This window comes from Heptranchias perlo, chromosome 6 (genome assembly GCF_035084215.1).
Source record: "Heptranchias perlo isolate sHepPer1 chromosome 6, sHepPer1.hap1, whole genome shotgun sequence".
Classification (NCBI taxonomy): Eukaryota; Metazoa; Chordata; class Chondrichthyes; order Hexanchiformes; family Hexanchidae; genus Heptranchias; species Heptranchias perlo.
The window spans coordinates 43,046,846-43,073,327 of NC_090330.1; the positions used below are offsets into that span (position 1 = coordinate 43,046,846).

The window sequence follows — 26,482 nt, forward strand, 5'->3', positions numbered from 1 at the left end:
CTGTCATGCTGTCAAACTGTTCTGTAGATTAAGTCACTGCACGCCTTATTAATATAAGAAAATAAACTAGAAACTGTTTTGCTTCTACTACCCCCAACCTCAAACCCAAACATTAAAATGCATAATGTGTTAAGATCACCAGCAATATTTGGTTTTGGCACCCTTCATTTGTATTTATAAAGCAACACAGCCTACACGCTTACGCCAGTGTCACGTATTGTTCTAATGTCCGTCCAAGTTCAACAAAAAATAGGAAGTATAGACTTGGCAATAAGTTTAAAAGATAAGCCATGTGTACTAAAAAATAACGTAAGTTTTTTAATGAAAACGACGCAAATACTACGCAGATTAATTGCCCACGCTGTGATTTGGAAAACTTGCATAATTAATGCAACCTGCTCGGAACAAGTTCGGTACAAAATACACCTGTTGCGCCAGTTTGTGAGATTTGATTAATTAACATTTAAGTTGGCAGTACAACTTCAACATAAACTAAGGGCTCGCGAGGGAAGTTCAGAATGTTTTTCTAACTTAGTGTTTATTTTATAGATTAATCACGCCAAATACCACTCAAAGATTGATGGGGAAAGTATTTTGGAAAATCGCCTGGTTCTAAACAATCGCCAATTATTTAAAAACGTACCTCGCCACCTCGAGCTCTTTTCAACAATTCATTGCCCTCTCCTCGTGACTATTGCACTTAAAAGCGAATAGATTTCAACGGATGAAAGCGACAGGAATGACAATCTCAAACAGAACTTTCACAGTCATAACGTCTTGCAGAATGAAACAGAGAAGGAAGCAAGTAAACGAATATATACAGACTTGGTAATAAGTTTAAAATATAAGATTGAAACACACACACATTTAATATATATATTAATGTGTGTGTGTATTTCAATGACCCTACAGTTTTTGCACATGTACACTAATTGCTAATATACCCTGCAAATAAATGATAGGTAAGCATTTTAGAATATGAAAGAATGTGACAATTAAGGCCTCTACAGTATGAGAGACAAAAAAAAGGGGCGAGGCATCTGAGAAATTGTGAACCGCTGGTAACCGAGTGCAGTTAAAGGTGTCACTGAAAGATACAGATAAAGGAGACAGAAATTAATGCAGGTTGATATCCCCGCAGCAGGGATCTTCCTACAAGCATATTTAATTTATTGTAACCATGCGCGGTATATGGCTAACGGAAATAAGAATGAAATAAGTGAAAAGAAAAGTGGCAGCTAAGAAAAGAGATAATAAAACACAAATTTGCTAAATATGAAAAAGGAATAACTGCGTATCTAGATCATTCTGGATTAGAATCATACAATTCAAAATTTACGACCTCAGAAAATATATTTTTATTTTCTCATTACGCTTTACCTCTGGTTCTGCCTTCCCCCACATATTTCAGCTATGTTTCCAGTGGATCTTCACGAAATTGAGTATAATGAGGAGATTGGGATTCAAACGGGGCCTTAAATGTAACTTATCCAGAATAAATTGAACTAATATGGAAAACAATAGAACGATGCTTCCTATTTCACCAAATTCTCCAGTGGCTCTTCTGGTATCTAATGGAACACTTACATGTAATCTGACTTCAACACTTCATTTCCCCACAAACATCAAACTTACAAAATCAGAAACTAGACTGAGTTTCAGAGTTTTCAATCACTCGGGAATGACACATAAATCAGTCTAGTTTCCACTCTGTGCTGGGTGCACGAATCAACATCCTCCAGGACAGTTTATACAGTCCTGATCATTTCCTAACACGCAGCACGCTTCCTGTGCAAAAAATGGGATTTTCAGTATCACGTGTTATTATTTGCTAACAGAACTCTGTCTTACTGACAACCCTAATGTTCCAGTAACTCCCACAATTCATTATTATTGCTGTGTTTCTTATCAACGCGGTTACTGGTGACCATAGGCGTCGAGAAATATTTCCATTTAGCCAAATTGCGTCCACCTACCAATTTCTGTTACTGTGATTGAGAATTGCCAAACCCAAACGCTGCGCTGACCCACAACTTTCTATAGATACACACCGCACATACGGTTATCCTTAAAAAAACAGAAGGAACGGCGGAAATAAATAAATAATAACGGCAACATGATCAGGTTTTCCACAATCTAATTGTAATATAGCAATTCACTGACGTCACATACCGAGCTGTTCAAAGAAAGAATAAAACCCAGAGCTTGCCAACAACTTAACATGCCTTGTCACCTCTTGTGGTTATTTTACATTTTAAAACAACAACGGATCTCTTTGCACCTGACATCTCATCATATCATCCTCCCACCCCCACCCCCCAAACGTTTTGACAGTGGAAAATATCTAGACTAGATTATAAGTATTGTACCTGAATATATAGATATGGTGAAATCATAACAATAATATCGCACTTCAATGGCAGGGCCATGTTAACCAGACATTTGTGAAGAACGTTAAACTATCAAATAGTAGGAAAAGCGGATTTTCGAGAGTGTTGGACTGGGTATCTTTTTGAATATTTCAAAACAGGTTTCCCATATATTCTCCTTATACTGTTGAACAGTGATACAATATTAAAGTATACAATTACATCCCATTTGTGATTCCAATGACTGCATTTTTCGTGGGGTGCTATTGGTATAAATCATGCAAAGATGTTTGTGAAAAAAACTGAACAGCAGTGAACTCTGCTGTAAATTAAATAAGCGGCTTCTGACCTTTGTCCATAGGTAAGTAAAATATTAAATGTTAATAAACGCTTTAATGATGGTCTAATCTTTTTTCATTTTAATATATTCCCTAAATAAGAAACGCGGTTTACAACCAGAACTGTACAGGGAGTTATTAGACAAGACATCTTTGATTAAAAAATATATATCCAGGCGCCCTTATTCCACTGGGTCTTGTTTTTGAAATACAGAGTAAACCAGTCTCAACTATATAAACACAACCCATTCAATGAAGCTGTGACCTGCGGCTGAACCCCTTTTTGAAATTTCTTTTATTCCTCCCTCCCAAACAGTTCTAACATTTTTTTTTAGATAAATAACTCCATATTCAAACGGACTAACTAAAGACCAGCATTTTTTGATAAGGTTAATTTGTGTTCTCAAAAATAAGGCAAACCATTGACTTGGAATAATCATGTAACCCAATCGGACAGAAGCAGAGGCTTGTTGTATTATGCATTTTGGAGACTCCTTAAAATACAGAAACGGACACAGGTCAAACACCCAAACTCAACACGGGACTTAAGCGTGATTAAAAGCTTTCCTATTTCTGATAACATACAAATCAGACACTAATTGGATTTCATTTATAAATTCATAACGTAGTTTTAACCTACATAGTTATTTCGGAATTTAAAAAAAAATAAACGTTGAATATTTAAGCCTACAACGACATTAAATATTAAAGTGTATTATAATTATATGGCAATGAATTTATGGTTCATAAATAAATGCTGTATATACATCTTAAACAGACTAACGCTTTTCTGCAAAAAAATATTTTTGAGGTACTGTCATTGTACACCAGACACATGAGCCACAAAATCGTTTGACTCTAACAAATTTATTTCTTGAATCATCTCTTACGGAATCACTACTCAAATTAAATTACAATCAAATTATCACATCAAAAGATACCCTTATTACCTAACAACTGTCCATTTTTTCATCGCATTTGTTTGTGCTCGTTTTGAAAACATCTAATACAAGATCTGGGGAAAAATAAATTACCGTTTTGCAGCAGTTCATAGGTATTCTGAATAAAATATTAAAAGAAGTCAATTTTGATGAAAATATAAAGTAAATATTTTTAGATCAGCAACTGATCTACTGACTCTATATTGCCGTCTTTGAAAAGTCTATATTGAAACCTACCAAGAACACTGCTTGGAAATGGCAGTTTTATACAGTCGCATCCACAGCACCCATTCATTCAACTTGGCAATGGTTTTAGAAGAGGATAAGTTCAGTAAGTGCAGCTGCAGATGGTGGAGTGTTTTTTTTTCTCTTTTTCTTTTTATTAAAAAATGCTTCTACTCCAATCGGCTGGAGATGAAATTAGAAAACATTCGGGCGAAGGTTTTTTTTGGGGGGTGGGGGTGGGGAGTGAGGTCGAACACAACGTAATGAACCAATCATCAAAGCCACATCTGGGACGATTTCTCGCCCAAATCCCCCAGTCTTTCTTTTGTCTTTTCTTTCCAACAAGCCTCGCTGCTGAAAGTTCCATCTGTCATTATTTTTGGATCAACCCATTTAATTTTTTTCTCTTGAAATTTCCCCTGCCTTGCAGGCTTAGCCATAATGTTGTTCTGAAGTTTTGCATTTTTAAGACCCCCGTTTACCAGTCTTCTTTTTTTATAGTCAGTACGGATTACCTCCTTTTCTCCTGCAGATTACCGCGTTTTACATAAGGGACAGCCTTCAGTATTTGAAATAACAGAATGAACGATTTTTTGTTTCAGTGTTGTCTGTGCACCTGATATAGCCAAGTAAAACAAGCCGCTGGAAGTACACCAGGCACCTTCCAGTCAACCAGCGTCCACGGCCGATCTCACTGGACCAAATCTGAAATGATTTTATAAACCAGTCCTTCTGAAACAGCAGGCAAATGTAGACACACTTATCTGGAAGAATCTGGAGTCCTCCTGTCGATCACAACAAGCCAGGGGTTCAGATTTTTTTTAATTTTTAGAAAAGAAAAGACATCTGCAGTTTTGGTGCACTCATTCTATGCAATCGCCAGCCTCACAATCACAGTAGAAAACCTGCTATCATTGCGATAGTCCTGATCTTGTTGATTTCGTTTTGTCCTTTTTAAAAAAAATCCAGTCTAAACAGTCTGTGTTTTTTGTTTTGCTTTCACTGCACGGCGGTTTGTAGTCCGTGGTGAGAGGGCGGTGTGTCGGCGTTTACATTGCCGACCTGTGAGTACACATCGTCCGTTTGCTGCACTCCTCCCGGCGGCGTCATGCGTTTCTCTTTCTGCCTCCGATTGCAGAACCAAACCCGGACAACTTCTTTTTCCAACTGAAGGCTGTCTGCCAGGGACGCGATCTCCTGCGCCGAGGGCTTGGGACATTTCAAGAAATGGCTCTCCAGCGCTCCTTTGACGCTCACCTCGATGGAGGTGCGCTTCTTTCTCTTCCTCCCCTGAGCCGCTATTTTGTCGATGCTGGTGGGGCTGCCGGTCGACGAGTCGGCCTCCTCCAGCCACTTGTTCAGTAGAGGCTTGAGTTTGCACATATTTTTAAAGCTCAGCTGCAACGCTTCGAACCTGCAGATGGTCGTCTGAGAGAAGACGTTGCCATAGAGGGTGCCCAGCGCCAAGCCCACGTCGGCCTGGGTGAAGCCCAGCTTGATCCTCCTCTGCTTGAACTGCTTGGCGAATTGCTCCAGGTCGTCCGAGGTCGGCGTGTCCTCGTCCGAGTGGTCGTGGCTGTGGTGCTGCTGCCCGTGATCCACCAGCTCCGGCGTGTCCCTCAGACCCGGGTGCAGGCTCTGCCCTCCCGCCTGACTCAGCATGCCGTTGACGGTGAATCCGGGCTGCGAGTAGATGAGAGGCTGACCGGCCGAGCCCATGGAAGGCATGTGAGCCGTGGTGGTCGCCCCCCAGGCGGTTGGGTGGCCGCCGTGAGACGGCTGGTGAGGAGGCAGGTGAGGCGGGCGGTGGTGGTGGAGAGGAGCGGCTCCCGTGTGCAGCTCGTCCCGGCCCACGACCTGCACCGACGGCTTCACGTCCTGTTGCTGCTGCTGTTGCTGCTGCTGACCCAAGGGGCTGCCGGACATGGCCGTGGACCAGGGCGAGCCGGCATCGGTGTGCGGCAGCGCCGTCACCCACTGGTGTGCATGGCTGAGCATGTGGCCGTTGCTGGCGATGGCCCCCTGCATGAAGTCGCTTTGCACCATTTTCGAGGGATCCCGGTACGTGGTCGCCTGCTGCATGCCGCCTGAGTCGCTGTGCACGATAGAGTTGGACGACAGGATGCTATTGCTCGGCATGTAGGGATTGGACGTCGCTGTCGCCATGGCTTTTCCCCCTCTCTTGTCTCTCTCTTTTTTTGTAGTTGTTTGGTTGCCAGAGATTAAATAAAGTGTTTTCTTTTTTTTTTGAAAAGTTCCTCTTTTTTTTTTTTGCTTTTTTTTTTTCTCTTTTTTTGTTGTTGTTGCTGAGAGTTTTTTTTGTTGTTGTTGTGTATGGGATGATGATGATGATGATGCTGGTGGTGGTGGGACTTGGTAAAGCTGCTGTTTGACAGTTCCCTTCTCACATAGGTAGTGTTTACCTCCGCCGCCGCGCCGCGGTCTCCCCGCACACCAGAAAAAAAAGGAGGAAGTTCAGCCACAGGCTCCCGCTGATTGGCTACCCGCTGAGTGATTGACGCGTTCCGACCGCGAGACTCGGGCGCGCGGCTTCCTTCCGGCCGTTCCGATTGGCTGCTTTTTAATTAGGGGACTGTCGTTGTTATGAGGGGAGGAGGAGGGTGAGTGAGAGGGAGGGAGGGGAGGGAGGGAGGGAGGGGGGTTAGGGGGGGGGGGGGGGGTGAAGAGAGATGCGACCAAGCAGAAAAGCTGCAAACAGCTAGCGTTGGTGAATCAAGAGAATAGATTAAAAAAAAAGAAGTAGCAACCAAAACAAGGGCAAGTTGACCATTCCTGAGGGAGTGAAAAAAATAAACTTAGTCCTGAACTGCAATATGCAAACGAACAAGTTGCGTGTCTATGAATGAAAGAAAGGCAACCGACTCATTTCACATTGGAATCATAACTGTTCGAATGTGCCAGTTTCCTCCTTACCGATTCACTCAGACCTGCAAAAATAATCTCCGTTTAGTGTGCGATCTTAGACCTTTGTGTGAGGTTCAACGTTTTAGTGGGACCAAATCCAGCTCGTTGCACGGTAATAAACACACGATTTAAAAAAAATACCTCTTGGTGTTAGCAGACTCGTTAATGTGGAACTGATCTGATGCGTAAGAGAGATTAAACCCTCAAACCGTACGAATTTCTTCCCTTCTAGGCTGCGAAAGAGTGTATAGATGTAACACAGATCTCATTTAAATCTCTGATCTCCAGGTGCAGACGCTGAATAGTCTGTGCCAGAGCCCCAACAGCATGTTTTCCTTTCCAGCAGATTTTCCTTGGACCGCTCTCAAACCGAGTCTCGTGGTTTTGTTTACACTGAATGGGGAGTATAGGAGCGGTGCCATGGGGCCGTCTTTCATTAATATACAGTGAGGATTTTGTCTAAATTACTGCTACGAATTTCACAGTACACGCATTTAAAGGCGTCTCAGGTGGACTGATGAAACGTGAGCGCGCCGCCGAAAAGAACTATACTTCTCTCCATTAAAAAGCTTAAAGGTCATTGGTAATGACGGAAAAGACCTAAAATATATTTTGCCTTTAAAAAAAACATTCTCTATAGCCTGTTTCCCCACCAAGAAAAAAGTAAAACATCAGAGAGCAATTTGTACTGATTTACATTTGCATAAATTTTCATATATTTTGGTGAAAATAATAGACTAGTGAGTGCCGGGCTCAGTGGAGCCAGTACAAGGGTGCATCTTAGCGAGGATCGGCGAGGAGCAATTCGCAGCGAAGGGAAAAAGCAAAGCGAATATTCCAAATATATGAAACTTTTCAACACCGTTTACGGTTTAAACACCGAACATTCCATTGGTAAGTCTGCTATCTTATCTCAAAAGGCTTTATTAATAGCTTCAGTTGGATTCTAGGAGTTGGGGCATTTGAGGATCGGAAGCGTTGGGCTCGATTTTTTTGTGTGCTAAATTTTGTCAAATCGATCTGCTGTTCTGCGCTTCACCATTACTGTCGAGAAAATGCACAAGTAGAGAGCACTGGGCAAGGTCACAATGAATAGGAAATTCTAGCATTAATTAGGCAGTGAAAACGTTTTAAAAGATCTCTCAGAAATAAACGGCCACACTACAGCAGATCGTGCAACGATACCGTAGACACTATAAACGAGCCCTGTGGTTCTTGGAAGTCTGTCCACAGCATTGCGATCAATCACAACTAACGAGAACTTGGCTGAGTTCTCCGGAGAGGTGGGTGCGAGCGTCCTGCTCAGCCACAAACTAACAGGCCGCCATCTCCCAACATTAAAACATCTTCTGCAACTTTCCTTCCATTGATTGCAAAAGGTAAAACTCGATGCACACCGGAAGCACTTCGATTGTCAAGGTCAAGTGTAAAAGAAATCTTCCAAATATGACATTCCATGCGGACTTGTCCTCCTCCGCAGCTCCCGGCTTTAAATCCAGGCACTTCATATTATTGATTCCAAAAAAAGATTCGCGTAGTGACGAATGGAATTAATTTGAATGTCAAGCTTACTTAAATACACACACACACATTTGTATGTATACGCACACACGTGTGCGTGTGTAGATATAAGATATAACGGTGTAGAGTTTTACACCGTTTTCAACTTTGATATAATCATTTTATGTCCATTTTCACTGCACGATTGATTTATAAACATTGATGCTTTTACCTTCTAAAGAGTTCGTGCATATGTGCAACCATAAAAGCCTTTATATGATTTCGACGTTTTCACTGTTTTCTCAATGTCATTATATCATGAAAAATAAAGTTCAAAGTATGCATCTAGTCGAAGACATTGTGAATGACCAGTAACAAAAATCAAGTTTTCAAATGAATTTTTTTTGTATTGTTACATTCCTCTCACACACAATCGGTCCTTTATTTTTCTTTCACACATGCACATAATGCTTTCTCCACCAAACACATATATGATCCTTTCTGTTTCACACACACTTTCCCTCTCACTCACACATTTTTTACTCTTACCTTCCTTCTTTCCCTCTGTGCCCCTTTGGAACAGATGCCATGTAGAGCTGCTCCCCGAAGATCATTTGTTTTCTTGACGGGGTGCATTTCTGCGCACAGCATTTTCGTTGCCATAGAGAACTAAATAAAAGGAAAGAACAGTAGTCACATTAACCTATATGTTTGTGCACTCGGGTTTAGATAAAGGACTCCATTTCAGCCAGGAAGAACGCTCGGGACTCTAAGTCAGTGTATAGAGCTGTCTATATAGTCTCAATAAAGGTAGCCGTCTTCTATTGCGAATTCTGACATTTTTAAACATATAGCTTATTTTTTTTTATCTGGGTGCCGTTAATTTTGTAAGACGCGAGTTCTGGAGCACAAAATGCAAATTTGGGGAGTTTGAAAGGCGCTGCTTTTGCACGCTGTGGGCGGTAGGGAGCACTGTCGTGCGGGGAAAGGTACAGCAAAGCGCAGAGAAATGAACGGAGATTGGAACCAAGCAATGAAAAAAAGGAAGGGAAAAGGAGAGGGCATAGAATCAGTTCATAAAACCAGGCGAAATATGATAGGTTAAGGAAAAAAAGACAATCAAAATAACAACCATATATGTCAAAGTGAATGTAATGGGCGTAACTTCCAACCTCTAATTTTAATTACAAAGTGTCTCCGTAACTTCTGTAGGAAGTTTTAGTGATTTTGTTTTTAAAGCCATGAATTATTTTATGTGCCACAGTATAAAAATATACTTAAAAGATTTAAAGCAACTGGCATGGAAATTAAATTTGTTGTTGAGCACAGGGTCGCTAAAGTAGAAACGCAGGCGTGGGCGTTAGCGACAAATATGTATTACCAGTGCGAAACCCCTAGTCCTTCACTGGGGCACTTTCATGCAACAGCTTGTGACGAATACCCGACTGGAACTGCAGACCAGTAGTTCCGCAATAGCCTCCTCAATGTTTTTTGTTGTTGTTTTGAAAGTGAAATATATATTTTTGTCCGTGTTGTTACTAATTATCAGTTTTGTCATGAAGGCTAAAGTTTTACGGTGAAGAAAAGGATCAGATTTTTCAAGACAACCCCCCCTCCCAGGCCTATTTTAAGAGCTTCGAATTAACTTTGTAACTGTTAGCTTGAATATAAAATAAATACACAGCATCTCCCAAGTGTTAAGATGTATGTTGAAGCCGATTTTCTGATACCCTGCTATAGCGTAGTTAACAGAATATGGCGATGGTTTTGTGAAAAATCTCTTACAAAACCTTAATTTCGACCTGAGAAGCAAGCCCTTGGCCAGAAACTCCATTTGGAGAGGAAAACCAGGCAAAGTGTTCTTAAATCTGTAGACTTGGGAGGAGTTTGAGAGATCGGTAAAGGTTTGCATGAGGAGGCGACTCCCACTGAATTAAATGTTCAATTGAAAACATTGATATAACACGAAGAATTGAAGAGGCGAAATGGCATGTTAAGTGTGTTATTTGTGAGGAAAAGGGTGAGGATCATCTTGCGGTAGGAACAATTTAAAGGCCCAGAGATGTGTAAAGAGGCGACGTTCTGCCCTCTAAAAATCGGATATCTTTCCTGGGAATGATCATTATTTACACGAACTCTTCCTATTGCTCAGACTGTAACGATGCACGCATCTGTTAGAATCTATCTGATTGTTTGCTTTAGGTTTCCTTCAAAGAAAGGTTCAAGATTTTCTTCTAGTCTGATAATGTTTAATTTCCCTTTGCTTAGTTTTATAAAGGGCAACTAGTTTTCTGCATTAGAGCAAGTCTCAATTTTTAAAAAAAGTTTTTAATCGGCGTCGAACACAACACCGAGTAGAAACTTTACAGAATCAAACTGTATATCCCAAGTTATAGGTAAACCGGTTCTAGGTTCCTATGGGCACTTGACTGTTCATCATTAACCGCTGAAGATGAAAAATACGCTCCCTATAAATACAGACATTTCCAAATGTTACACTTTCTATATATTGTTTCCAGGCCATTTTTCCTTCGCTACTGTTCCCATTTAACACGTTACCAGTCCAACCGTCTGACCTTACGGGTGATAGCCCACAATGGGAATGGTTTGGTTATCTACGTTAGAATTGCTAAATATTACTTTTTAGTGGAGGAAAAGTTATAGCAGGACTCAGTTCCTGTAGCGTATTTGCATGACTCTGCACTCGATGGAATGAGGTATTGCAAAGCAAAAGAGCGCCCTGTTTCTGTTCATTAATATGCTGTTTCCTTAAAATTAAGATTTATTCAGCATTGTTTTAAGGTGAACATTTGTGCTACATTTACTGCTGCAGTTTCTGACTGCATATCGGATGACCATTTAAATCAACCTATTGCTTGGCGGTGAGCATCCTGCACCAACGTATTTATATTCTCTTTTTTGTTGACGTCAGCGTGCATGGAAGTATTAATACTTTCTCTGGGGGGCAGTTTAATAAAAAATGCGTTTTCAATTGCATATTTTAAGACTTAACGGTAAACATATAATTACCGCAGGGTAACTTGAGTAAGTTATGACAAACTTTTTAAAATCTGCAACTTTCCAAAGCTTTAATTGATTGCAGTGACTGGGTAAAAATAAAAAAAAACGCTGAACACTGTTTCCTATGTACGAGCTCAACACAAATGTGCACTTTGGAAAAATAGGTGTTGAAACGTCAGTATGTAAAACATTTCCGCTGTTTTCGGGACTTGCTAAGAAATGTTGTTCTACAGATGTACTTGTTGATTCAATAACCACGTATTTAATCTAAATTCCGGTTTACAATGACTATCAGCTATTGCGACATGCACATTTCTTACAATTTTATAATCTGATAGTAGGTAGGATTCTATTATTAAAAAAGTTAATCGCGTGTTTCATCTATAGTAATAGTATGTTTCAGGTTATGGGCAAGTTTCATAAAAAACATTTTGTTAAGATAATAAACTAGTACACAGATTGTGAAAACTTTTTGAGTGAATCATTTACAAACGGTGTAAGTAATTACTGATCGTTTATTAGGCGTTAAACTAGAAGCTCATTTTACTGAATCAACATTGTTTCGTACTGTGCTGTTTTTTGAATGGTTTTATTTTTAAAGGTTATACATAGAGTTTTCAGAAAATAAAGTCTTAAATATGCAGACAGATTTTCTCTTCATGGGATATAACCTGTACTAATAGTGACAGTCCAAATGTCTCCTGAATATCAATACATCGCATTTTATTAATTGCCAGGCTGGGAACTGTGCACCAAACAGTTATTGGCCGAAGGGGCACACAGATATCCATCCCATTGCATTTTATAGAAGCTTTACGTGTGGGGCCCTCCTCTCCCCCCTTCCCCCCACCATTCCCGTTTAGGGTTTTAATCTTAAAACAAAATATAACCGAATCAAATACGAACATGAGCTGGGTAGCCGTGAAGTCTTCTTGAAAGATTATTTTGGTGTTAAATAATAAATGATTAGGGCCGCGAATGGTCGGCCCAGACTTAGATCTTAGCGTGTTCGATTTTAATTTGGATTGCTGCTGTTTTAGTGCGATTTGACACGTTTTATGACTTCGATAGCAATGTACATTTAGCATACATTAACGGGAATAAATATGGATAGCAAAATATATGTTCCTTTTTGCTGTTTTATGTCATAGAAAAACGTGAATGTTATTTTGAAGAATCAGGCTCTGGTTGTCGATTTCATTAGTTGTTTCTCAGTGTGGCTGCTCCGGGTGCTTTGTTGTGTAGAATATGCTTATCATTCATCCTTGTTTCTTGGCTGTATTTATATTGGTTTGGTATTAGGGGTTACATATGATGATGGGAGAATCCGGATAGCATCTATCCAGGGACATATTTCAATTGTTTCAAGATCAGGATGTGTATGTCACCTATTCTGTATTATGTCTCCCAGAGGCCTTGTGCATTTTATATAGTTTGAATGACATTAGTGTGTATGGTGCCTATCCCGGATCCACTAACGGTGTGTAATGGTTAAGCTCAATAGCAATGCTTTGCTTTTGGTATTTTACACGCAGTTTTTGGCTTACTTGCAGGTGACAGTATTTGTAACACATGCCCACTTAATTTTATTTGTTATTTTTTAAAACGTTCACATCGATTTGATATTGAAACGTGCCTATTACCTGTCATGTGACTGCTGCTTGTCACGTTTTATTTGATGCAAACGTGACGTTGGAATATACACATTTATTTTTTGTTTAAATATAAGCTTTATGCAGCAGTTGCAAGGTTTTTTGACGTGTAATATTGTTCAAAATATTCAAAGGTACCGTTTTTCAACGCAGCCTACGAGGAATTTCTGATACGAATTAAGTCAATGCGTCTTTTTGTTACTGGTTTCTGTCAGTTGACATCGGTTGAGTCTGAGCGTGCGGTTAGAGACTGCATGCACCCCGCTGTCAGAGTAGGGGTGCAGATCGCAGCAGTTGCAGCCCCCGTGGCTGCTCTTTTAATTCTTCTTATTGTTATAATATTAGAATGCGTCTCCGCGAATGGGTGCGGATTGTAATAGTTGCACTCGGCGTGGCCGCTCTGTTTTTGTTTGTCAAACAGGGCTTGTCCCCTGGGAGCTGGGCATGTGGCGTATCCCTGCCTAGGATTACATTAATCAAAGCATTACTTCCCGAGGGATTCCCGCGCACAAATGATAGTAAATCCTAATAAAATTGGATTGCTGAGAAATGGAAAGTCAAAGTAACCTGTTCTCTTCAGATAAACACTAAAACAAAATTATCTCGATCTTGGACCTTCCCCGAACTTCACTGCATCTACATCAAGCTATAACTTTAACGATGACACGGGGATATTTTATATCCTAAGTAGACTATTGCAAACATCTCGGACATGTCGGGGCAAAGTGCAGCACTCCAGCATCCCATGACTTCAAACACTGGGCAGGACAAGTACAGGGAGCTGCAGCTGCCGAATATCTGCCACGGCTACAGAGGAGTGGAGCCTTCCAGCAAAGACAGGAAAGTAACGGGGGGAAAGAGCAATGAGTTGCAGTTATTGTGATGCAGACCGAGATAAGCACTCACAAACAGTACGGAAAAATCTAAATTACTGTAACGAAGGTCAGAGCATTCTGACTGCGCCACAAAACATTATTGTAATCTGCACACAGCCTCTGACTCCAGCTATACAAATCTACATAAAATAGGCTGACCGCTGGCCAAACATTAAACCAATGCAATTGCAACCTGGACAGATGACACACGAGAGTCTGGAATATCAGAGAGATTCACTTCATCGCAGCCTCTCTGGGGGAAATGTTGGGTATGGTTTTTAAAATAAATCAACGCCTCACCGAAATGGGCGACAGATTCCAGTATCAAAGTAGTGTGGAACTAAAATAAACCGTAGCAGGCATAAGGGTATTCAGACTTCAAAAAAGTGCAGAAGTGTTTGTTGAAATGGACAATTCAAAGAAATTATTGATGTTTTCTACTCCGAAAGACGAAACACAAGAGCGCACCAACAAATCGCGTGGAATCAGAATGATGAACCATAACCAAATTAGTATATGGAAAAAAATAAAATACAGCAGTGGATGGAAATCTGAAATACAAACAGAGAATGCTGGAAACACTCAGCAGGTCAGGCAGCATCTGTGGAGAGAGGAAGGTAGGGTTAACGTTTCAGGTCAATGACCTTTAGTCAGAAAGGCCAATTGCAGCGTGCTTCAGGAGAAACCTGGAAATAAGTTTTTTTTAATATATTGAATAACCAAGCTGAAGGGCCAAAGACCCTGGTGTAGGACCCCACCAAGATTGAAAAGAATGAAACAGATTATGAGGTAAATAAGGAAGTAGAGATTTAGCTTGGGTTTTAGAAGATTCAAGTCTGTGGTAGGAATAAATGTCTGAAGGAGGTAAAGAGTTTCACAATTTTGAGGTCCTGGGAAAGAATGAATTAAAGTAGGACATGGCCTGCTGAGTGTTGAGGGATGATTGCCTGATCCAGTACTCCCCATGAGTGCTGAGTCATGAAATTACCACTTTGATTTCAACACAGTGGAGCTATGAGGAGGATGTGTGTAAGGTGGCATATTTAGGGTAGAAGGAAGAGAGAAGAGTTCAGAGGAACATTGACCACAGGAGTGTCTATAAAGTGGACGAAGACAAGAAAGGTTACAATAGAGAGAGAATAGGGAGGTTGGACACTAAAGGCGAGAGAGGGAACCAGTCAGAGGACAGGTGTGTGGAAGACGGTAGGCTGAGCATCCTCAGAGAGGTCAGCAATATTCAAGTCTTAGCAATTACTCCAATTTAAAAAATATTTCCTTTGTGAACCATTTAAGTGATATTTTGAATGTTGAATTGCAGCAATTCTATTTCGTCCAATTTTATACACACATATATTTACAAATAGAAAGGTACAGTAGTGTAGTGGTTATGTTACTGGTCTAGTAAACCGGAGAATGTGAGTTCAAATTCCATCATGGCAGTTTTGGAATTTGAATTAATTTTAAAAATCTGGAAATAAAAAGCAGATGTCAGTAAAAGTGACCATGAATCATTGTTGTAAAGCCCCAACTGGTTCACTAATGTCCTTTAGGGAAGGAAGCATGCTGTCCTTACCTGGTCTGGCCTATATGTGATTCCAGTCTCACACCAACATGGTTGACTCTTAACTGTCTTCTGAAGTGGTCTACCAAGCCACTCAGTTTCTAGGGATGGGCAATAAATACCAGCCTTGCCAGTTACACCTACATTTTGAGAACGAGTAAAAAGAACACACATATGTTCACAGACACATACAAATGTTTATACATATCCTACACATAAACCACACTCATAAGATAGGGCATTGCAAGAATGGAGGAGTGAGAAACCAGAGAAAACAGCACCACAATTATGGGTAGAAATTTATGCAACTCACACGAACACTTCTGCACATATTAATACACGCATGCCCATATAACTCATATACAAGTACTAACAGTCACAATCACAGATTCATAATCATATACAAGCATAATCAAGCATATACAAGCACAACACTTTCACAAACACAAACTCTCACACATACAAGTACTAACAGTCACACAGTCACAGGCAAACACTTATACACAACTACAAGTATTAATACCCACACAAAACACTCACACATGTACCCCATACAAACTCTAACAGTCCCATGCACAAACAGACATACATCTCCACACACGTTTATCAAGAAGTAATAACACTCTCTACCCACAAACACAAGCACACATGCTCTTCTATAAGCAGTAACAACACTCTCCAACATGCACACATATCCATATCCATACACACGCACTCTTTTACATGTATTAACAATCTCCAAACACTAAAAGAGTTACACAAATATCCACTTCACTCATGTACAGATACTCCCCCACACACTCACATATATACACAAACATTCATATATATTTACTCTTTCTTTTACATACAAAACCCTAAATTATGCATACACATGCACATTCAATACACAGATACCTCAACAGCACAAAACCCTGAAATATATACACAACAACAACTTGCATTTATGTAGCACCTTTAAAGTAGTAAAAAGTCCCAAGGTACTTCACGGGAGTGTTATCAAACAAAATTTGACACTGAGCCACCTAAGGAGGTATTAGGACAGGTGACCAAAAGCTTGGTCAAAGAGGTAGGTTTTAAGGAGTATCCTAAACGAGGAGAGAGAGAGGCAGAGAGGCGGAGAGGGTTAGGGAGGGAATTCCAGAGCTTAGGGCCTAGGCAGCCAAAGGCAGGGACGCCAGTGGTAGAGTGATTAAAATTGGGGATGCACAAGAGGCAAGGATTGGAGGAGCGCAGAGATCTAGGAGGGTTGTAGAGCTGGAGGAGGTTACAGAGATAGGGAGGGGCGAGGCCATGGAGGGATTTGAAAACAAGAATGAGACTTTTAAAATTGAGGCTTTCCCAGACCGGGAGCCAATGTAGGTCAGCAAGCACAGGGATGATGAGTGAATGGGACTTGATGCAAGTTAGGATACGGGCAACAGAGTTTTGGAAGAGCTCAAGTTTGTGTAGGGTGGAAGATGAGAGGCCGGCCAGGAGAGCATTGGAATAGTCAAATCTAGAGGTAACGAAGGAATGGATGAGGGTTTCAGCAGCAGATGAGCTGCGGCAGGAAGACTCCGTAGATATAGAAACACTGAAATAACACAATTGTTCACAGATACAAATGCTCACAGAGACAAAGGCACACCCCTCTTATGAATACAAACCCTTATAAGCACAAATAGACAAACACTCACTCACATACAAACAGACAGAAAATGTTTAACACAGAAACAGTTGTATTTACACACAAACACCCTCACACAAGTGCTCATACACATACAAGTACACATAGTCATACAGACACTCTCATGCAGAAACACAAATACAAGTACACACATATACATACAAATTTCTACACCTATATATACAAACATAAGTATTCATATGCATGCATACATGCATGTTTATTAAAGTGCTCTCACAGGAGCACACACATGCACAGAAATGCTTGTGTGTAGTCATCACGTAAGCAGTTTCACACGAATAACCCCCACATGGAACACTCTTAGAGATGAAGTGACTCCCTCATACATATAGACATAGAAACACAATGTTTCAAACTAATGGCTACACCAATACTCATAGAAACACATTGACCCTCACACACACAGAACACTGAACTGCACATAAACTGCTTTTGTATTGCTATTCTTTTAGCTGGATTCTGGTAGACCAGCATTCATGAACCAGTTCTCAGTATTTACTAAATCCAAAACCTTTACCCCGGCAGCAGATTTGTAAATTGATTTCATGTGTCTGCCACTGGGATAACACAGCCAGAAACATACACAGACATATGCAAATGCTTTATTATTTTGAAATATGTAGCATTCCACACACACACTTGCGTATGCAAGCATATGGTTACACAGAGAAACCCTCATTCACACATACTACACACCCATAGAAATATTCCATGGCATGGAGAATGCTGGTCTCCCAGAACCCCAACTAAAATAGTGTCCCTATAAAAACATCTATTGTTAAGCATGTTCAGATAAAGAAGCACCTACACATACATAAACACATTGTTTTTACACAAACACAAAGACACAACCATTCAAGGCAACACTGTCATACGGAACATTTGTCTTCCTTTCACACACAACACTGATACAGAAAAACACACTCACAAGCACATTCTCCCACAAATACCCTAACACAGCAAGAAACACTCTCACATGTATTCTCAGAGAGACATACATAGACAAGTGGAAACATTTTCTCATTTGTCAATACATTCAATCACTACTAACACTTAGGAACATGCTTATATAAATGTCATCATATACAAGAACACACACGTAAACAGTTTAATACATGCAAGCATATGCACACAGCAACCCTTACCCACACTTACTACACACACTCACAGAAATATTCAATTGCATACAGACACATACACAAACTCCAACACAAAAATATGCATACAGAAACATATTGTCACACATAAACATGTTCTGCCCCACACAATTTTTCTTTCATACCCTCATAGTTCTTTCAATCTTTTTCAGTTTTTTTCTTTTTTTTTAACACATGCAGGTGCTATTAGACAAGGGTGCATATACATATACACATACTCTCTCAGCCACATGAATACTCTCAGCATAACACAATCTTCCCCAAAACTTAAACGTGATCTATCTCACATACAGACACTCAGGCAATGCACTCACACAGCAACACACTTGCACATAAAACACTCACCTACATCCCACATACTCAATACACCACAATCTGAGAGTATTTTCTAAATGTGGAAGAGAGACAATCTGTTTTCCAAGGATAGAAATTCAAATTGGTGAAGATCAAGTAAAAACAGCAGGCTCATATTACATTCTTGTATTCTCTGTTATTACAAAGGCCTTAATACATTTATACTAAACGGGTTAATGCCTGTGTTAAAAATGAGCACATAAGGTGTTGGTAGGTGAACTTCCCTGAATTTCTACCATTTGACCTTCATCTAATTTATAGCTTTAAGTGTTTATATTTTTCTTACTAGAAAACGTAATGTTTATTTTACGTGTCTCAGTCATAAATCATAAATCAATACAATGAATGACATCAGTCAAAAAGAATCAGACATAGATAGGGGATTCGGTTGCTTTTTTGATACGCACATATTTTCGCAATAGTGTCCAAATGTAAGAAGTGGATCACCTAACCTTCTTGCTAGGCAAACTAAGGCGGTGAATTAACCACATCTGTGTGCGGTTTTACTTGTTTGTGGAAATAGAACAATCTAATGGATGATTATTATCCTGGGAACATTTTAGGGGAATACATATTGCATTCAGGGATTTACCCTAACCTGCCAGATCTTTGGACACATTTTAACATAGAATCCCAAATAAAATTTCAGAGGAACAGAGACAGAATAGATGAAGAAAGAATGAAAGCATTTTTTAAAAATGAAGTGTGGTATTACTGCTATTTGTGTGCACATTTGTATATACCAACATTTAGCTGTATAGTTAGATATGGTGCATGAATGTTGGCTGTTAGTTTGCCTGCAAATGAGGCATGCCTTGTGCGTTAATGTTGTTGGCACATGTTCTAAGAGAAATGTGTTTCTGTGTTTCATTTACTCAGCATCAGTTTTTATTTGTGAATATGATTGGTATATGCGTGTGAGTGAGGGAGAGATTTCTGGGTTATTTGTGCGATAAGCTGGTGTGTGAGTTCAATATCCCTGTCTGTGTTTCTGTGTGGGTATTACTAATCTTGGAGTGCACAGTGCATGGAAGCATGTCTGTGACATTCTGTTTGCCTCTCTGACATTGGTGGAAGTCTCTCTGCATGCTTCATTGTTGATGAAATGTGTTTTGATAGAGCATTGCTATATTTGTATCTGTACCTGTTCATTTTTGTCTCTGGGTGTCTATGTCTTTACGTGACTGTATGTGTTTATTTGACTGTAGGCATCTGCACATGTGTGCAATTTAGTGTGTATCTAGAGCCGCAATTTCCTCAATCCGGCTTGCACCAAAATTATATCCAGATCTATGCTGATCTTGCTGATGGCAATTTATGCCAAAATTTCAGTATACTCCCGAACAAAAAACTGGTGTAAAACAAATGGAAATCAGCATAAACAAACAGGGCCCAAGGAAGGTGCGGAACATACACCATCTCTTTTCTTTAAGCCCCTCTTTATCTTATTGATGATATGAAAATTAAAGTTTTAAGTCCTCAAACCATCATTTATGTACATTAACACAACATGTTTAAGAAAATGTAATTGTGGAAGATTTTCTTTTTTTAATGTAACAGATTCTGGAAGCATTTGATGATATGGAAAATACAGTGCAGGTCTCAGTAAGGAGAAATTTACAAAATTGCTAAAAAAAATCACTATAAAACACTAGAAATAGTAACTTTGGGTTGTGCTGCACCTAAAATTTGGGTGTAAATTTAAGCCTGATCAGAACTGGAGTAAATGCAGGAAATCGTGTTCTCTGGTCTTTTGCATGTCGGTGCAGAGCAATTTTAATGAGCTAAGTGGGGTTTAGGCAGATGTAGCTCAGGGATGGTGCAAATGATCAAGGAAATTCAAGTGTAGTGATGTTTCAGTGTAATACCGGCGTAAATCAGTTGTGCGCAAATTCCCTTGGAAGAAATGCGTAACTCCACTCTTATTCCATAGTTATGTTGAAACTTTCTAGGAAATTCTGGGCCTATGCATCTACTACCTATGTGCATCTGTTTATGTCTATGTGTGATTTTACATGTGTGACCATGTGTATATGTGTGAGATGATAGCTTGAAAACTATTGTGATACAGGATCATGTTAAATTACTCTGCTATTTTAACAGAGATTTTCACCCATTTGAAAAACACCGTATGTTAATTATTCATATAACATTGCAGTAATGTCTGTCTTTGCTTATGTACTGTATGTGTATGACTGTGTGAGGCTATTGTATGCGTGTGTGTGTCGGAGGAGATGTATTTACAGTTATGTATTTTTGTTTTGTATGTTCCACCATGTGTCTTTTGGTTGTACTGATTCATTATTAATGTTCCTAGGTGGTGCATCTTCATATTTAAATGTTTTCTTCCGTTATATGTGCAAGAATGACTCAGATAGTTTGGTACATCACACTATGTGAGTCGTGTAACTGAGCTATGACTCATGAGTGATGTGATTTGTTCCTTCATACCTTATTCCCAATAATGTTGTTGTGTATTGTACCTTTATAAGTTATTTAGAGCTTTGTTAAGTGTGCTCCTCTATTAGTTAGAGTTCACAAGTGCGTTGTGCTGTTCCATCTTTGCCAGTTTGAATTCTGGATGTGATTTTTGGGGTCTCTGAGTTGTTTTTCCAGAACTGAAAAATTATGAGGTTGATTTTATCTGGTGGAAAGGGTTAAAATCATCTGAGTCCATTTATTGGCCGTTCCTGGCCAGTGACATTTTGGGGGCAACTTTAACCTAACCCACCCATCGGGAAACTGACAGGATTGGGTGCAACACTGGTTTCACAACCCACCCAACTTTACTCTCCATTGAAGTCACCCGATCCTGTGGGCTTACCACCCAGCGACTTAGGGTAAAGTCCCCATCTTTGCAGGCAGGTGGGGGCTTAATTTAAATCTAAAAATCTAAACGATGGCAATTTAATTTCAGCATTCGAGAAGCCCGCACGGGGCCAACCCTGAAAGCCGAATTGCGGAGTGGCCAGAAAAGGCCATGGTAAGTTAAAAAATTCTACTTTTATGTGGAATGCTTGTGGGTCACAAGGAACAGGAGTGCTCCCCTAAGCCCCTCAAGGAGCCCTTGTGCCTCCCAGCCCTGGCCTTGCTGCTCCCTCCTCCAACCGTCATCAGCTCGGCAACCCTCCGCGGCTTCGGGTAGGAGACAGAATTTAAAAATGTAACTGAGGCCCAGCAGGTACAATCGGCAGGGCCTTGCTTCTTTCATGATGTCCGGGTGTGCTGCCCACGTCAGGCCCCCTCACACACACTGATCGTGCCCTGAGTCAAAATCGGCCCCTATGTGTGACTTATATAGTTTATTTTTGTGCAGTGATGGTTCTGTGACAGGGCCGCATGATATTTATGAATGTAAGTATCTGTATAAATCATTGAGAATACATTGGCATTAATTTTAATACAGTTCTTATATGAATGCTGAGTGTCTCTTTAAAGAGCAAAATGTAATCTTGGGGAGGAAACACACTAGGTTGCAACTTCAGTGCCAGCAGGAAGCAGCAGCTGGCCCATAGGTGGGGGCGCAATGCCAGGTGGCAGGGGGCCATCACCAGGGACCATGGGAACAATCCCCGGCACTCAGGCAAGTTGTGCGGAGGGGGTTTTGGTAGTGCCTCGTAATCGGGGAGGTGGAGGGGAGGGTGAGTCCGAAGCAGGGGAGGCCTAAAACTTTCTTGTGGAGCTCGGAGAAGCATTCCCACAAGGAAAGTAAAACAAAATTAAAAAGACATCTCTTTGAGCTTCTTCTAGCCTGGCTCCCCTTCCCGCTAGGTTGATTTGGTGGGAAAGTCATGACAGCTTCCCCACTCAGGCTCTTGGTTAAAATAGCAGTTGGGCCCCAATGTAATTGGAGCCTGATCCTAATATTTAAAGGAGGACCTCATGGCGGGTGTCCTTCTCGCCATCTCAGAAGAGCAGGTTAAAATTGAAGACTGCGGGAAGAGAGAGGGATGTCAGCGGGTAAGACCCTCTGGGCAATTTTAACTGCCCACCCGCCCAGTTTCTGCTGGGCAGGCAGAATTAAAATCTTTCCTCATAACTCCCCAGTCAAGTCCCAGCCTGAACCTGGAGGGGAGTTGTGTACGATCCCTGGAAGAGGCTGTCTCATGCTGCCTGGATTTGACAGAACATGGAGTATAACTTCACTGTGATGTCAAACTGGTTTTATAAAGCTCTCAAGCTTCCTTGGCACTTTTTAGACTTACTCAAAACTTAATTAAATGTATTGAGAGTGTAGATGCTTCAATTCATCTCAGACTAATAGCTAAAATATAAATGTCCTCTTTGTTTCTTACCCAGGTACTCCGTCACACTGTGGGGATCAACGGAGTACGAACTAATCAGTATTCCTTGTGACCGGTAAGAGGGATCATATACCTTGACAAAAAGTCATCAGTGTGGGATTTGTATTTATGAAGCTAACCTTCTAAATGCAGTCACAAACATAATTTTAAATTAAGTTTTTTTTCCGGATGAGGATTAGTTAATATTTTCAAAGTTGATACTTGGAGCGACAACTTTTATAGAAAATGCCCTGTGGAAAACCCCTCAACCTATTGCCTACTGTTGTTAAACTAAAAGGATGAGCCACAGTCGCTCATTGAATAAAGCTTTAAAAGCTAGGAAGGCCTGCCAGAGGGTCTGGATAGATCAGGACCCATTACTTTCTCCATTCTTCTAACTTCATTCAACAATGAGGGGCAAGTTTTGCTGCTTTGCTTCAGCTCCTACAGAAGCTCTGTTAAAGAAATGCTTACCACATTGATGCTGTGAAACATTGACATTTTCTTTATCATTAAATAATCACTCACCCTTCTGATAATGTCATTCTGCTTCTTGTAAAACTTTCAACCTTCACAGGCCCAATGACGAAGATGGCACCTAAGCCTGGAGATTACTGTTAGTGATATTGGTAGTTGAGTACAGAACATGTTGGCATGACACTCCTCTATCCACTATTATAATGCAGGCATTAACCCATTTAAAATAAATGGGTTAATGTCTGTGTTAACAAATAAATTGGTTCTTTATCTCACAACGCAGTAAATTTAAAATCGTCATCCTTAACTTCAAATGCTTCCATGGCCTTGCTCCAACCTATCTCTGGTCCTTCTACAGCCTTATATCCCCTCCTACACCCTTCAGTCCTCTAACTCTGGCCTTTTGTACATTCCCTCTCCCTTTGCCCTTTTATTGCTGGTAAAGCCATCAGCTGCTTCAGCCTTACTCTCTGAACTTCCTTCCTAATCTAAAATGTGAAAAAGTGACTGCAACTGCAATGATATCAGAAGATTGAAAGAACAGAAATCTCGTGACACGTCTATGAACAGAAATAATATATTGTGATATATGAAAACCAGGATTATTATAATTTAGTTTTGCTCTAACTTTAGGCAGTAATAATAATTCACTGTACAAACAGGAGCAATGGATGAAACAACAATGAGATTAAATATTGTAGAAAATGGGAATGAATGAATGACTTTCATAATATATTGAAATACTGCCATTAAATATTGAAATACTTTTAAAATTTGGTTAGCATACCCATTAAAGAACAGTCTCATCTTTTGAAAATGTTTGATAAATCTTTTATGTTATCATAATTGTAATATTTTGAGATTTTTACATATTTATCCTAGAAAGGATTTTGGAGTTAATTTATATTATGATGTTGCTGTGAAGTTAAATTCAGTTCACAAAGCGTTAACTCCCAGAAGTATACACATTACCCAGGATGTTGATTAGAATTATAAGCTGGGGTATCAGACAACAACAACAAAAACTTGTATTTATATAGTGCCTTTAACATAGTAAAACATCTCAAGGCACTTCACAGGAGTGTTATCAAAGAAAATTTGACACTGAGCCACCTAAGGAGGTATTAGGACAGGTGATCAAAAACTTGGTTAGAGAGGTAGGTTTTAAGGAGTGTCTTAAAGGAGGAGAGAGTGGTAGAAAGGCGGAAATGTTTAGGGAGGGAATTCCAGAGCTTAGGACTTACGCAGCTGAAGGCACGGCCACTAACGGTAGAGCGATTAAAATCGAGGATGCGCAAGAGGCAAAAATTGGAGGAGCGCAGAGATCTAGGAGGGTTGTAGGGCTGGAGGATAGAGGGGTGAGGTCATGGATGGATTTGAAAACAAGGATGAGAATTTTAAAATCGAGGCGTTCCCGGACCGGGAGCCAATATAGGTCAGCGAGCACAGGGGTGATGGGAGAATGGGACATGGTGCAAGTTAGGATACGGGCAGTAGAGTTTTGGATGAGCTCAAGTTTATGGAGGGTGGAAGATGGGAGGCCAGCCAGGTGAGCGTTGGAATAGTTGAGCCTAGAGGTAACAAAGGCATGGATGAGGGTTTCAGCAGCCGATGAGCTGAGGCAGGGGCGGAGATAGGCGATGTTATGGAGGTGGAAGTAGGCGGTCTTGGTGATGGACTGGATATGTGGTCGGCAGCTCATCTCGGGGTCAAATAGGACGCCAAGGTTGCGAACCATCTGGTTCAGCCTCAGACAGTGGCCAGGGAGAGAGATGGAGTCGCTGACTAGGGAATGTACAAAGTAGCTATACAAATTGTATCTTCTCATGATATCATATCAGTTTGAAACATTGGGATTTGGGTAGTCGAACCTCTCCCTACAGATATTTTCACCTGCAATGCTCTAAAGGCTTTCATTCATTGAGCAGAGCAGAGTTCTTAGCTAAACAGGCAATGTAGGTACTATGGCTCCCACACCAATGAGGTTCCTCATTTAGGATGGTAGTATTAATTCATTGCTTGGTGAACCAATCCTCGACACAAACAGCTGGGTAGGTGCAGAGATTAAATTTTTGGCTTTCTCCTATTGTTTGTGGAAAAAAAGATATTGGGGTAGATTTTCAGTTTCGTGGTGGCGGAAAACAGGTGTCAGTGGATTGGTTGACAGTTATATCCCTCTGCAAGAGAGTTTTGAGTCTCTAACAGGAGCAAGGCAGAGAAATTTCACTTTCTAAGTGAGTGCCGCTCAGTTCAGTGATAGTGACTAATAAAGCGAGGTAGGCCCACATCAAAAGGGCAAGGTTGGTATAATTTACTATTTTGTTGTTACAAGGAGCAGTAGGGAATTATTTAAATCTCACTGTGAAAATTGTATTCTGTTCATTCATGTATTTCATGTAAAATAAATCAGCAATTTGGTTTACAATTGGCGTTGTCTCACTAGAGTCCTTATCAGTCTGATTTCTGAAAGGTGGTTGAAATGCATGTGGGACCACGTGTGAGATTACAGCGTCCAATATATATAAGAAAAGACCTTACTCTCATGGCCCCCAGATAAGGCTGTTGTTTTAACTAGATGTTGTACAATAAAGTTATTCTACAGATTATGGGGGATGTGGGTCCGCTAATGGGAGTGACAAATCTAGTGCGGACCCTAGATCTGTAACACGTACATATAGTGCATTAATATAATTGACATTGCAAAATCTTTATTACATTATCGTGCTCCCAAAGCACAATAACAATGACAGACTGCTCTTCTGGCTCGTCTGATATATCTAAATGCCCCAAAGGTCTAGTGTGTTGGACAGAACCAAAGCATGCAGCACACATCTTTCCTGGACATTGCCCAAACTCTCTGTGAGATTAGCCTATATGAAATCAATGTTTTTGCTGGCATTAATTGCTAAGTGATGACAGAAGGAATGTAAGAAACAAGGTGTACATACTTTTTTAGTTTATAAATTAACTGATTAGCTCTTTGTAAAACTATCATGTCAAACCAGCACCATTCTAAGGAAAAAGAAACTTTAAAACAAGTGACTGATGGAGATCGTGTGGAACATTCAGTGGTAATATAAATGGAGAAAGGACAAAGCAAAATCCCTATCAGGA

General features: G+C 40.3%; 1 protein-coding gene and 1 long non-coding RNA gene across 3 annotated transcripts in view; one reads left to right on the plus strand and one right to left on the minus strand.

Moving 5' to 3' along the window:
- The window catches only part of LOC137322947 (uncharacterized), a 97,464-nt gene that overhangs the window by 17,423 nt on the left and 53,559 nt on the right, over window positions 1–26,482 (plus strand). For both annotated transcript variants that reach the window (XR_010963258.1, XR_010963259.1), the window contains exons 4-5: window positions 21,526–21,591; window positions 22,908–22,967. This is a non-coding gene — a long non-coding RNA (uncharacterized lncRNA). The remainder of the gene's footprint in view (window positions 1–21,525; window positions 21,592–22,907; window positions 22,968–26,482) is intronic.
- Window positions 3,556–7,190, minus strand: pou3f3b (POU class 3 homeobox 3b). The gene has a single exon (XM_067986204.1). It carries the CDS (start codon window positions 6,037–6,039, stop codon window positions 4,873–4,875), a length of 1,167 nt encoding a protein of 388 aa, XP_067842305.1. The 5' UTR covers window positions 6,040–7,190; the 3' UTR covers window positions 3,556–4,872.